This window comes from Lacerta agilis, chromosome 12, assembly GCF_009819535.1.
Source record: "Lacerta agilis isolate rLacAgi1 chromosome 12, rLacAgi1.pri, whole genome shotgun sequence".
NCBI classification, from domain to species: domain Eukaryota; kingdom Metazoa; phylum Chordata; class Lepidosauria; order Squamata; family Lacertidae; genus Lacerta; species Lacerta agilis.
In genome coordinates this window covers 46,503,714-46,517,244 of record NC_046323.1, presented here as the reverse complement: position 1 = coordinate 46,517,244, position 13,531 = coordinate 46,503,714, and the positions used below count along the sequence as shown (strand labels likewise).

The following is a 13,531-nucleotide window of genomic DNA, read 5'->3' as shown; positions in this document are numbered from 1 at the left end:
TTTTCTGTTGGGGTAATCAACCTAAATTTTCTTCAAAGCAATTCATGAGGATTAAAATGGCTACTTTTTATGGAGTGTTCAAAAGTTTACCCCATCTACTACACTAATCATTCTGTAAGAACAAAAGCTGTCTAGAGTGTGTTATAAAATCAGTACAACCCTTTCATATAAGTGCATGTGACTTAATACATTAAAAGAATATTCCCTTTTTAAATAACTGCACTTAAAGACAATTCATTGTTTTATAAGATGAAGCAAAAAGCTTATTATCTGTGCATGTCTTCCTATAACTATCCAAATTTAACTTTTTGCACATTCTCTCCTAGCTTAATGAATGTAAGAAATTAACTACTCCAGTTTCTGAAAATTCTGATAGCCAACAGATAAAGTGAATTAACTGAATCTTAATGAAGTCATAAATAAAAATGCACTATAACTTTTTGGGAAACCAGCCTTAAACAAAACAAAACACACTATACTGCTTCATATCTTAATACTTAGGTTATATCTAGCTCAATACTGAGCTGATATCTCAATACTTACTTTTAACCATATGCAAGATAAACGGTGCTATTTATAGCTGAAAAATTACACAAAGGTTAACTTCTCTTGCATTTATAAAATGTCATTTAATTAAAGTGCTTTGTCAGTTGCATACAAATAACGGTCACATTTCCAGAGGAATATTTTACAAGCTAAAAACACTCCTTAATAATGTAAAAACTGGAATCAATGTGGTGTATGCAGGGACAATATGTTGACAATAATTTCAAAGTGCTCACCTTAATACTGACACAGTATGGATGGTAACACTGACCACACTGAGAGCAGGCAAGCAATCGTCCTTCTGCACCTTGGCCAAAACTCCCACAAACTACACACATATCCTAGAATATCAAAGAAACATTTTCAGGTAAACAACCCATACTAGGTAATTAAAACATGGAAGAAATATACACCTCTAATCCATTTTTAGCAAACCTTGTTCTCTTTCAAAATTTCAGATGTATACAGTCTCCTTATTATCATTAATATGCCCTATGTTTATAGCAAAAATCAATAATACTAGTAACACTACCTTGAGCATTTTTGTAAGGACAGGTAGTTAAAGTCTTAAAACAATTTTAAAAATCTACAAGAATTTCCAAAATATATTAGAAGCTCACTGCAAATGTCCAAAGAGAGATGGAACAAAAATATCAGTTCAGTTTTAGATCGAACTCACCTCTAGCTTTAAAGACCACTAAAATTGTGGCCAGAAGCTACATAGCAGCCAGTGTAATAACTGATGAAGCAATGCTATTACCTGCCCTCAAACCTTAAAAGTACAGTAGCCACACAATGCAATAACTGCAGCCTCCCAACAAATGCTACTCTGTTTTCTCTACTATAGTAGCCCATACACAGAATACTTAATCCTTAAATTTAACAAAACACCAACAGGCTTATTATTTGTTTTATGGACCACCAAGTAATAAGTTATAAATTATCTAGATTAAACACCTATAGATAAACTAACTGTTGTCAAATGTCTTGCTAGGAAGAGGTTGGATGTCACAAGTGGACAGCTAGAATAAGTAATACCATTAAATATTGCCTACACTTTTCATCTGAGGCTTAGAAATTAGGAAATAACCAATGACATTAGGAAATAATAAAATACGAATTAATATTCCAACCTGATGCAAAGTAAACTTGTCACTGCTAGAAAACAGGACAACAGTATTGTGCATTGAGTTTTCTTCCTCATCTTTGTTAGATGAAATGTCCATATCTGTGACCTACAAATAAAAGAAAACAAAAACTTAACAGTTTTCCGGCAGTAAAAGTAGATCATTGTTAGCAGAGACACGAATCAACACTTCTGCCTGCTCAAATAATATGCTAGAGATTCTTACCCCTGGAGAAAAATAAGATCCAATTCCATTTTTAAGTTTTGATCTCCCCCGTCCACCTCTTCCAGAAAGGCCTGCACCACGTGGTCTCCGCTTCCCAGGAAACCCTGAGCCACGACCCTATTTAAAGCAAATTAAAACATTTAGATTTACTAAGGAATGCTTCACAGAAATGTTCCTTATAAAGTAGACTTTGTAAGAATACAACAGGATTTTGTATTTTGCAACACAACAGTATTTTTCACATGAGCGTGTCCCACAGCAGGGCTTGCAAATATGAACAGGTCTTGATACACAGCATACTGTGAGGGTTGCAGCCTATGAACCTTTGTCAAGTATCTGATTATGACTTTTGATCCAGGTGGAGTTTTTTATTTATTTAGTGGGAATCATTTGCTAGCAGAAGAGGAGGAGAGGAAGTTTTTGCTACCCAATAATCTGTCCTTAAAGGTTACCTGTCAAATAATGTTTTCCCTTCTCTTCGATTAGCAGGCACCTCTGCTGATGCAGCAGTGCAAGAAGCAGCAACTGGATTCCACTGTTTTTTATATCCTACTCTACTGCATTGGCTTAAGAGTAGCTTCCCATCAATCTCATCAAAGGCATGCCTAACACTGTACATGCTATTCACAAGGTATGTAACAGACATTGATGACTTGAGAAAACGGGGATGGGGAGAAAAAATATTGCTTGCTAAGAGAATATTCACAACAATGTTCACTCTAGCTCCACAGATAGTCCTAGAAGGATGTTATCAACTGAAAGTACCAACACACCATTAACTTTCATCATTTATAAAATTTGTAAATGATATAGGAAGAAAGGACACATTTTCATGAAATTTAATATTAAATTAATAGCACAATTACTGATACAAACATATTAATCAAACATGGGCGTGCTGAAAATGAGAATACAAATGAACAAATCTAAGTCTCATGAGAAGAAAAAATATTTTCAGCTTGTTCAGGTTTTAGGCTGGTTACTCTAGATACAGAGTTCATCTCTTCTAATAATGTATACAATTAAACATTATTTTGAAACCGGAAGCACAACAAAAAGCAGCAGCACCTAGTCAACAAGAGGTAATACAATAACCTTTGCAAAAATACTTCAACAATAAAAATATTTATTTTATCTGTACTGTATTTATATTATGCTGATAATCTTTCAGGACGCATATAGTATTTCAGCTTTTGAGATTTAAAAAATTCTTCATTAGGCTAGATTCTGGTGAAGAATTCTGGAAAATTAAGAACCTTGCATACTATTTTGTGGTATTTTGGTTGACCTAATAAAGTTACTGTCCTAATATGGATTTTGACTTTGTGGAGCCACACAGCTACCTTTACTTTTTATGTTAGTAACAAGTTGCCAAAAAACTCTTTGTAAAGAAATAATAATCTGCAGCCCTTTGTGTGAGACTTTCTGGAGGAGGAGCAGAGAAAATTAGTTTTACAGCAACCTCTAAAGTATGCACTGGCCACTGGAGATTTCAGACACAATATACATTGGTCTCCCATCTATGTTTTATTTCAGACTCCATCCAGATGATAGCAGTAACTTATAACATACAACATGGCCCAGTTACAGTGTATAGAATACACCCTGTGGGTGTTAAGCACCACATACAGCTGAAGTAGAAATTGACTCAATGTTCATTCTGCATGCACTGAGAGAGAATGTAGGGATTTTTAAAAAGCAAGTTATGCAGCTGTTTAAGGATCGGGTTTAAGTAGCATATTAATTTAGCTATGCTTCAGAAGAGTTTTCATTAGTATCTTTTTATAATGGAGAACAGCAGAGAGATAGCAAAGGATAACAAGAATATAAATACAAATTAATTACCACTTTGATGCTCCATATGGCACTGCCAGGTAGCGGTCTGGACTTAAAAGTTTCCCGACCTTCTGAAATGTCTGGGGACCAGGAAGGTGGGCTCACTGTATTATGGCTACTCCAAGCCCCCTAGGATATGTCAGGTGAGAAAATAGATGTATAAAACTCAGCCAAATAAAAATAAAAAATAAAGAACGCAAATAAAAAGTTCTGAAAGCAAAGCACATGCAGGCACACAAATACTTGCTTTAACAAACACATGGACTTACTGGGATAAATTTCAACCTAGCACTCACATTTATACAGGATGAGCAAATGTGAATAAAATGTTGATTAAATAATAAATATAAAAGAGAAGCACTGCCGGAAAACAAAAGATTGTTTGGCATAAGGAACAGATGAAGTGTGAGTGTGCCTCTGTTATAACTTTTATTACTACAATACTAAACCAAGATACACCTATTTGGGATCATGGCTGTATTTTTTATGGCAATATTATTTCTATCTTTCAGTCTGCATCTTGGAGAAGACAACTGACTTGGGCTATGTTGTGTGACTGTTACAAGAAATTTAAAAAAAATGCAAACCAGAAAAGCTAAGAAGCATAGCAGACAAAAATGGATTAAAATAAAAGGTATAATATGAAAATGAAAAATAAACGAACAGTTAAAATATCCATGAGCTGAAGCTATACCACCCAAGCACTATTAAAAAAACAACTGAAATTCTTATATCAAATAAAATTAGCAAGCAATCATGTCTATAAGTGCCAAATATATTGTATTCTGTGGAGTCCAAAAATGGACTAAAATTGAATTCACCAAGGCTATTTCCATGAGCTGAATTGTGCATATGAGTTTTCTATACTTGTACATAACTCTTTATGTATAGGAATACAATCCCTAGATGGAGACTGGGGATCAGACGTCATCTGTAAGGATCCCAGAACTGCATTTGCAATACTCTCCACCCCCAATCCTTGCTAACCTTTATTTAACTTTTGCTATGCATCTACAGTAAGTGCAACAGGTGGCTGTTTCTTTGAACAGTATCAGTAATGCTCTGAATTTCCACACAAAAAAATATTTAGGAATAGGGTTCCTCAAATTTCAGGATTGGAGATACTGTGGCCCTCCAAATGTGACTGAACTTCAAATTCTATCATCCCGTGCTGGCTAGTACTCATGGAGTTCCACAATGTCTCTGGAGGATCACAGCTTCCTCCTCCCTCTCATAATTGGAAGAAGTCTCTAAACTTTAGGTACTCTCAGAAATACAGAAGGTTGATCAAACAGACACTTGTACAACAAAATCTTTTAGGCTACTCTAGCGCTAAGAAGTCCTGTAGTACTAAAACTCCACTTTCATACTTAATAAAAGTACTAAAATATGATTCTATGAAATTTCATCCTAAATATACTAAACATAAGAATATTTCTACATTTGTGTGTGCAGCTAGCTTCTTGAAGGTGCCAGCTGACACACTAGTGTTATGTATATAGACAAAATAGCAAAATATGGTTTGTCAAGAATTAGGAAAAAATGAAAGCCATTAGCACATGTGAGTGAGTGCATCATCAGAAGATTAATTCGCCAACTACCCAAATCATACTCTGGTGCCATGTCTAAATAAGACCATTATCTTCAAAAGAGATTCTCAAAAACAGGAAGAACACTCAGGATTTTGATTAATGTCTGTGAAAGCACAACTCAGGGGGAAGCTCATTTATTTAAAACAAAAATAAAACAAAAAGTAGTAATTGGTGTGCACTCTGAAGCAAACTGCCATTACCCTAGAATTGATATTAATTAATAAACACACAGCATCAACAACATAGATCAAGTTTTTTTAAAAAAGTTAATAACTACACTGCCCAATGGAAAGTCCATTCCTACTTGCCTCTAATGAACACAGTGGAGGTGGGTCACAGCCAGCAAGTAGCAGGAAGAGGCAGCAGTTCAGCAGCAAGCAAGTTCCTGTCTGATATTACAGATGTGTCCTACCCCTATTTTTTCTCGTTGATCATGCAGGAGTGGGTTACCTATTCAGCTGTGCTATCAGGGAGCTGACCCTGACGGAAACCAACTCCTGCACAACTCTAACCAATCAGAATGAAGAAGAAGCAGGACACACCAATGATATCCACTGCTGGAAACTCCAGGGTCCTGCTAGAACTATCAAATTCTGTGTATTCGTAGTAGTGCAGCTTCCTTTTTCAAAGGGCTCCTGAGCAGCACCATTAAAACAAAAAACTAAGCTGCATCTAACCAGTGAGCCTTTGCATAATACTGGTCAGTGTCAGTAGTGGTAATTTTTTTTTATTGAGACTTAAGGCATGCTGGCTGGTAAATGTGCATAATATTGCTTTGCCACAACTGCCTTCAAAAAGGCAGTATGTTTCCTTTCTCTCTATCTAAACCCCCAACATTCTCTTAAATGAAACCTACAAGTTAAACCTAGTGTGGTCAGAATTTATATAATTATGTCCCTACATCAAGATAGGGGTGCCTGCCATGCTCTGATCCATGGGGTCATGAAGAGTCGGACATGACTGAACGACTGAACAACAACAACAACATCAATTTTTGTTGTAAATCATCAGAACTTTCCATGGTCTGTGTTAGGAGGATATGCATGTAAGCTGAAATAGTATTCATGTAATTCCTCAAGTATCTTAGGTAGCATGCCATATTTTCTGGAAATAAACATGCATGGGACAAATCAAAATTGTGTTTAAAGATGCAGGAAGGTTGCAGGGGAGGTGAATACATCTTGAATTTCTTCTGTGGCTCCCAACATTTTTTAACAGACAGTGTCCACTCAACAGCAGCCTTTCTGTAATTGATCATGTGTCCATGGCAGCCATTTTATGATGGTGCCCACAACATCTTCTCAAATCTCAGACTTCTTATGGAAAGTTTCGGACTCCTGGAACATAGGTGGTAAGAAGAGGGACTCTCACAGGCAGAGCAGGAAGTCCTGCCTGGCACTGATACACTTTTACCAACTTTTTAATAGCTAAGTTGCATGGCTACGTAGGCTTTGAAAAGCAGACCAGTGGTCCTGAATCTCTTCATTTCCTAACATTGTCATCTTTCTCAAAGAGAATTTCTTATTCTGCCAGCTACCTGTCTACAAAAACATTAAGGCCTGCACAAGTATACCATCCAAATGCCATCCAAATTAGTGGTGGTAAGTACTCGCATTACTTACCTTTTTGCAGTCAGGCAATGTTTCCAACAGGCAAGATTTAAAAACGCAAATGCAAGAGACCCATTTCCCTCCAAACTATTCCTAATTAGTAGTATAAAAGCTAATTGTCCTTTGCCAGATGAAATACACCAAATCCTATATATGTCTAGCACATAATTTAGGGCAGGGGTCAGCAAACTTTTTCAGCAGGGGGCCAGTCCACTGTCCCTCAGCCTTGTGGGGGGCCGGACTATATTTTGGAAAAAAAATATGAACGAATTCCTATGCCCCACAAACAACCCAGAGATGCATTTGAAATAAAATGACACATTCTACTCATGTAAAAACACGCTGATTCCCGGACCATCCGCAGGCTGGATTTAGAAGGCGACTGGGCCGCAACTGGCCCCCGGCCCTTAAGTTTGGGGACCGCTGATTTAGGGGCAAGGATAACAAAAGACTAAAAATACAACTAAAAAGGTTACGTTCTAGCACCAATCTTGTAACCAGAGAAATGAAAACAAAAGACTGAACTGATAGCATTCAAAAGCAGAAGACATTTGCTTATAATACAATTTGTTTCTAATGGCTTGCTTAGAATGAGTGTTTACCTTCCAAGTGCTAACTTGTCACCTCTCCCAATAATTGAGGAAGGAAGGAAGCAGGTTTCGTATATTAGGTATGTTCCATTTTATCTGAATTGCACCCAAAATCTATTCTTGACAGCTGGATAAGAGGTAATTTTGAGATACTAATGCTTAAAGTTTTACATACTGCTCACTCAAGTGTGTCTTATTTTGCTTCTTCATTTCTCAGAAGCAAAACTGTTTACCTATATGACTGGCTTTTTTCTAAATTACAGTTTCTATTGATTCTCATGCAGTTGGTTCTCAGACTCTCAATTAAAAGACTAGGCAGTTAATACACTATACCAGGCATGTCCAGCTTCCAAGAGACTGCAATCTCAAAAGTTGTTGAGATTTTTTTGGAGAGCCAAAAAAAATGGATCTACTCTGAGTAAAACTTAGAATGCTGTCCTTTGAGTATAACAATGATGATTCTATGCTATAGTATTTAAATGTCACTTTAAAAGCAGGCGACTTATGGTTTTAGTGGACCAGGAGCATGGAGACATGAGTCAAATATTTTATTATTCATGGGATTAAAATGTCATATAATCAAATGTCAGTCTTCCATTTTACCCATGTTTGCAAATTAGAAATTACATTAAGACTATAATAGATGGGATAAATATGGTAAATAATCTTATTAGTTTTGAGAAATTGTTACTCTCAGAATAGCAAAAGGATCAGCTCTCCAAAACATAAAATTCTACCAGAACTGAATAATACCAGTTTATGTTTAATAAATTTATTATAACGGGAAAAATAAATATAGGACAAAAATGATAGGCATATATTGAAAGAAAAGTTATATAAAATACTTCATTCACATTATTATACACTGGATCATGATTGCTTCCATCAGAGTCTAAATTATGCTGGATATGCAATAGTCTTACTATCTCATTAATTATGCAACATTCCCACCATATATGAGGGTGGGTGGGAACCAAAGAGATTTTTTTAAGACTGTAAGAGAGATGTGTGGGGCTTCCCTTGCACCTGATCCAGAAGCTGCAATTAGTGCAGAATGCTGCAACATGGTTGCTGACAGGAGAGAGACCCTGTCACCACATAACACTCCTGCTCAGAGATGTGCACTGATTGCCTATTTTCTACCGGTCCAAGTTCGAGGTGTTACTATTAGTATATAAAGCCCTTAACAGCATGAGATCAGTTTACTTATAGGATCATCTTACCCCATACATGCCCACTTGAGTGCTTTCATCTGCGGAACTGAAACTATTACAGGTGTCACATTACACTCATCCCACACTTGTAAGGGGTTGAAATTTTACAGTTAGCAGCACCTACACTTTGGAACTCCCTGCCTATTGACTTCAGGCAGGTGCCTTTGTTGCTCTCATTTCGGCACCTCTTAAAGCAACTTTGTTTACGCAACCCTATCTGGACAGATAGATGTTGGTGTGCTTTACTCTCTATTTTTTTAGTCTGTTAGTTATTGTTGATTTTAATTATCTTTTGAATATTGTTAATACTTGGTTTTTATCGATAATTTTATTTCCCCTGTGTTGGCATACTTTTCTCTTCGGGCTGGGGATGTGTCAGCATGGGTGGTACCAGATGGAGGAATGGGAGCAAGTCCCCCCCCCCCAAAAGCAAGGAATCTGCCTGTCCACTTGCCTCTCTGCATGCCCAGTTGCTGGACTCTACATTAACATATACTGTTAATTTTCTTTCAGAGACCTTAACAACTTGTCCACCTAGACATATACTGGTATTTCTCTTCTGTGCCCCTGCCCATTTTTTCTAGTGCTGCCTCTGTGTGTCAGGAAACTGTAAGTCCTCCCCCAATCAGTCCCTTACATGCCTCCTTTTTGCCTTTTCCACCATTAGAGCATCAGTAAAGTCAGAGGTGTGACAGCAGTCCACCTTCCTTGCTAAGGAAGAGACTTCTGAAGGCAGATCTTCCAATGAACATAGGATTGCACCCATAACTATACAGTCGTACCCCGGAAGTCGAACAGAATCCGTTCCAGAAGTCTGTTCAACATCCAAAGCATTTGACTCCCAAAGCATGGCTTCTGATTGACTGCAGGAGTGTCCTGCAGCCAATCGGAAGCCACAGATGCCACACAGGATGTTCGGCTTCCGAAAACTGGAACAATCACTTCCAGGTTTCGATTGCTTGGGAGCCAAAAGGTTCAAGTTCAAAGGTGTTCAGCTTCCGAGGTTCCACTGTATATGCATTATTGTTAAAGAGAGGTTGCTAAGAAAATATAAAATGCATTATAATTTAGTAGAAGTCAGTGAAACCCATTACTGTACTGAAAATTGTGTGGGCTAAAGCAGACATGGCTAATTATGTATTCAGTATTAAGCATAGCATGAACATTAAATAAATTGTGATAAAATAAAAACATTAATTATTTTACTCTTCGGGGGGGGGGGGTGGAACCTGTCTAAATGAAAAACAACTTTCATAGGAAAATCCATTTGTTTTTTAAGGTTCCTGCACCTAGGAGTAATTTATAATAATTAGAAATCTAAATCAGCTATTTTATCAGGACGTTTTATTCTCTTTTTACCAATTAATATTATTTCATTTAGAATATATGTGTAGACTAAGAATAGAAGGGGAAACTATAAAGAAGTTCATGAAATCAGCAGTGAAATAAATTATCTAAGTAATGTGTGGGTTCTAAAGAGAATTAAATGAGACTTGCACAGCAAATCTTTGAACAGCATTGTTTTTCACCACCTTCAAGTAATAAATGTTTGGTCTGGACATCTGAACACCCTAGCTAAATTAGTAATATTGGAAAATATGCTTTACCCTGAATTAATTCCAGAATGCAAACCTTTCAGAAAAACCACAGGAAACATAATTACTTCTTTTTCTTTCTTTCCGACAAAATTGAAATCCGTTCTCCACAGTAGATTGTTGGTAAAGAAGTGTACTAAGAAGCTAACAATAGACTACAATTTCAGACAGAATGCACAACAAATACCTCTCTTGATGTCATAGCCAAAGTAATGATTCAGGTAAACAATACAACAAAAATGCTTTTTGTAACTGATTTCAGTAAAACATGCTCACCTGTCTTGACCTCGGTCTCCCAGGAGAAAACTTTCTTTTGGTGATAGCTGGTTTTCCCATTCCAATTTTTGGAGTGAGCGATACGTATGTTGTTGGAAGAGTTATAGAGGATTCTAGTGGTGACATCTGACTACGCATTGTGTCATGTGAAGAGCCTAACTCTAGTGAGGCTGCTGGTGAGGAAGACACACTGGACTTGTTTAATTCAACAGATGATGAAAATAAAGACTGTGTTTCAGCTGGTGACTTTAAAGATTTATCTTCCAATGGTGAACTGTCAGTTGCACAACTTTCATTTGCAGGAAGAGATGACGTGTCATAATTTTCAGGAGTCTCATCTCCTTCTGTAGCTTCTGACACCATTGTTGTTTCTAGTTGCTCTTCCTTCTTAGAGGAGCTGCTCTCACTATTGACCAAATTGAAGGTTTCAGATATCTTTGCTACATCCTCAGGTATCTCTGGTGGAAGCTGAGATTCCTCTGTAGACATTTCAAATACCTCAGTGCTTTCCTGTAATGTTTTTGCTTCCTCAGTTTGCTTGTTTAAGACTTGCTGCATTGTATTCAAAATATTTTCTGTCATTTCCATCTTTTTATCAGCATGATTAAGATCAGATGCAGGAATCTTTTCAGGAGATGTTTCTATTTCACTTTTACCAAAATGGTCAGGAGCCTCTGTTTCCAGTTCACCATTATTTTCATTTAATGAGAAGCCTGGAATAAATTAGAACTTTTCATTTGAGTCTGAAATTAGAGTATCTCTAGTGTAACGTGTCTTTTAAAAAATATGTGAACATTTGTGAAATATGTGAAAAATATGTGAACAGTTACAAGCGTGTGTGGCCTGTACTGCTGGTCCCACATCTTGAATTTCTAAAGATATTCTATTATCCTTCTGTATCATATGATCAAACCATATGGGTTCCATTTAGCAATCATAGCTAATAGCCACCAGCAGAACCCATGGTTTGTCTATCTCTTGTACAAATAAAGTATGAAAAAATAGTTCCTGCTTGTTTGTCCTGATTCAACTGTTAATTAGTTTGAAACTTAATCCTTAGAACACTTTAGCCTTCCCTTACAGGGAAGATGCCCAAAGCCCCCAGTCATGCTGACTGCCCTTTTCTGTTCATTTCCCAGCTCTACAATTTCCTTCTTTATGTACAGTGACCAGTGCGGAAAATTTCTCTCCCCCACCCCCCATTGAAATTATTAAAAGAAGGAAAAATAAGATACTTACAGTTGCAAGTGTTATTTTCTGGTTTATTTACTTAACATTGTGAGCATAAGCACTTAAAAACTTTTTTTCCTAACTTTGTTCTCTGCAAATTTTGAAATCACACCATCAAAATCAATCCCTTTTGCTACTTTGTTTTCAATTGACAAGATGGCTAAGCCAGAGAGCTGCACAATGAGTTTTTGTTTTCATTGAACTATCCACCACTAAAATGCAATGAAGTCTAGAATATCTATTATCCAGTACCAATTTCAACATCACTAAATAATCCCCTATCATTTTCTTCACTTTGAACATCAGAATATCTCCTGCATAGTGAGGTACTGTATATGCACAAGCCACATAATATTCTTCACTTGAAGCAAATCAATCTTTTAGTGTGGCAGCACACTGGAACTCCCTACCTATGGATATGAGGTGGGTGCCTGCTAAAAACATTTTTGTTTAGGCAAGTCTATCCAGAAATGTAGATACTGTCATGTATTTTGATCTGGTTTTTAGCTAATGATTGATTTTTTTTAATGTTTTGAATATTTGGTTTTATTCACTGCTAATTTTATTGCTCTATTCTTTTTGTAGACTGTTTTAAGGTTTGTTTATAACAAAGTAGTATATAAATGTGAAATAAATAAATACAGGCCTTTGGGTCTGCTTAGTTTATCATTACAGTGGTACCTTGGGTTAAGAACTTAATTTGTTCTGGAGGTCCATTCTTAACCTGAAACTGTTCTTAACCTGAAGCACTACTTTAGCTAATGGGACCTCCTGCTGCCGCTGCGCTACCACAGCACAATTTCTGTTCTTATCCTGAAGCAAAGTTCTTAACCTGAAGCGTTATTTATGGGTCAGCAGAGTCTGTAACCTGAAGCGTCTGTAACCTGAAGCATCTGTAACCTAAGGTACCACTGTATTCCAAACAAGGCATAATTTAGCACATAACAATGCAGATTCATAATGCCAATTTGAACTTGAGGTGTTCTTTGGTGCCCCAGTGAAGTGAAGCAAGGTAGAAACAGAGCCTTTTTGATAGGGGCATCTTGGCTCCAGAACAGGCTCTCCAGAGAAGATCACCTGGCCCCTTTTTATGTTATTTTTCAAAAGCCAGATTTTTAAAAACAAAAACAAGACCCTTTTACACACCCAAGGTTAAACCACAGAGCCTAGGGCTTGCCAATCAGAAGGTTGGCGGTTCAAATCCCCACTATGGGGTGAGCTCCCATTGCTCTGTCCCAGCTCCTGCCCACCTAGCAGTTCAAAAGCACATCAAGTGCAAGTAGATAAATAGGTACCGCTTCGTCAGGAAGGTAAACGGCTTTTCCGTGTGTTGTTCTGGTTTGCCAGAAGCTGCTTGGTCATGCTGGCCACATGACCCGGAAGCTGTCTGTGGACAAACGCCGGCTCCCTCAGCCTATAGAGCGAGATGAGCGCTGCAACCCCAGAGTCGTCCACCACTCGACCTAACAGTCAGGGGTACCTTTACCTTACACCCTGATCTCTGGATCATTGAAGCTTATACTTAAGTGTAGTAAGACTGAAAGATGCAATATGATAATTTATTTTATTTTTTTGCTTTAGGCAATAGCTGCCCATGAGACCCTCATGTTCATTTTTTTTTTTACCTAACTTAGTTTCCCCCCTATGACTTTTCCAACTGGCATTTTCTCCATATGCTGACTTTCACCCC

General features: G+C 37.2%; 1 protein-coding gene across 12 annotated transcripts in view; it reads right to left on the bottom strand.

The window, feature by feature from the left end:
- Positions 1 to 13,531, bottom strand: part of KMT2C (lysine methyltransferase 2C) — a 162,220-nt gene that overhangs the window by 62,203 nt on the left and 86,486 nt on the right. For 11 of the 12 annotated variants that reach the window (XM_033165512.1, XM_033165515.1, XM_033165514.1 and 8 more), the window contains 5 exons: positions 10,612 to 11,324; positions 3,744 to 3,863; positions 1,899 to 2,015; positions 1,680 to 1,781; positions 783 to 887 (listed from right to left, as the gene is read on the bottom strand). In XM_033165512.1, coding sequence (XP_033021403.1) covers positions 783 to 887; positions 1,680 to 1,781; positions 1,899 to 2,015; positions 3,744 to 3,863; positions 10,612 to 11,324 — 1,157 coding nt within the window. The remainder of the gene's footprint in view (positions 1 to 782; positions 888 to 1,679; positions 1,782 to 1,898; positions 2,016 to 3,743; positions 3,864 to 10,611; positions 11,325 to 13,531) is intronic. The other variant, XM_033165519.1, reaches the window with a different exon arrangement.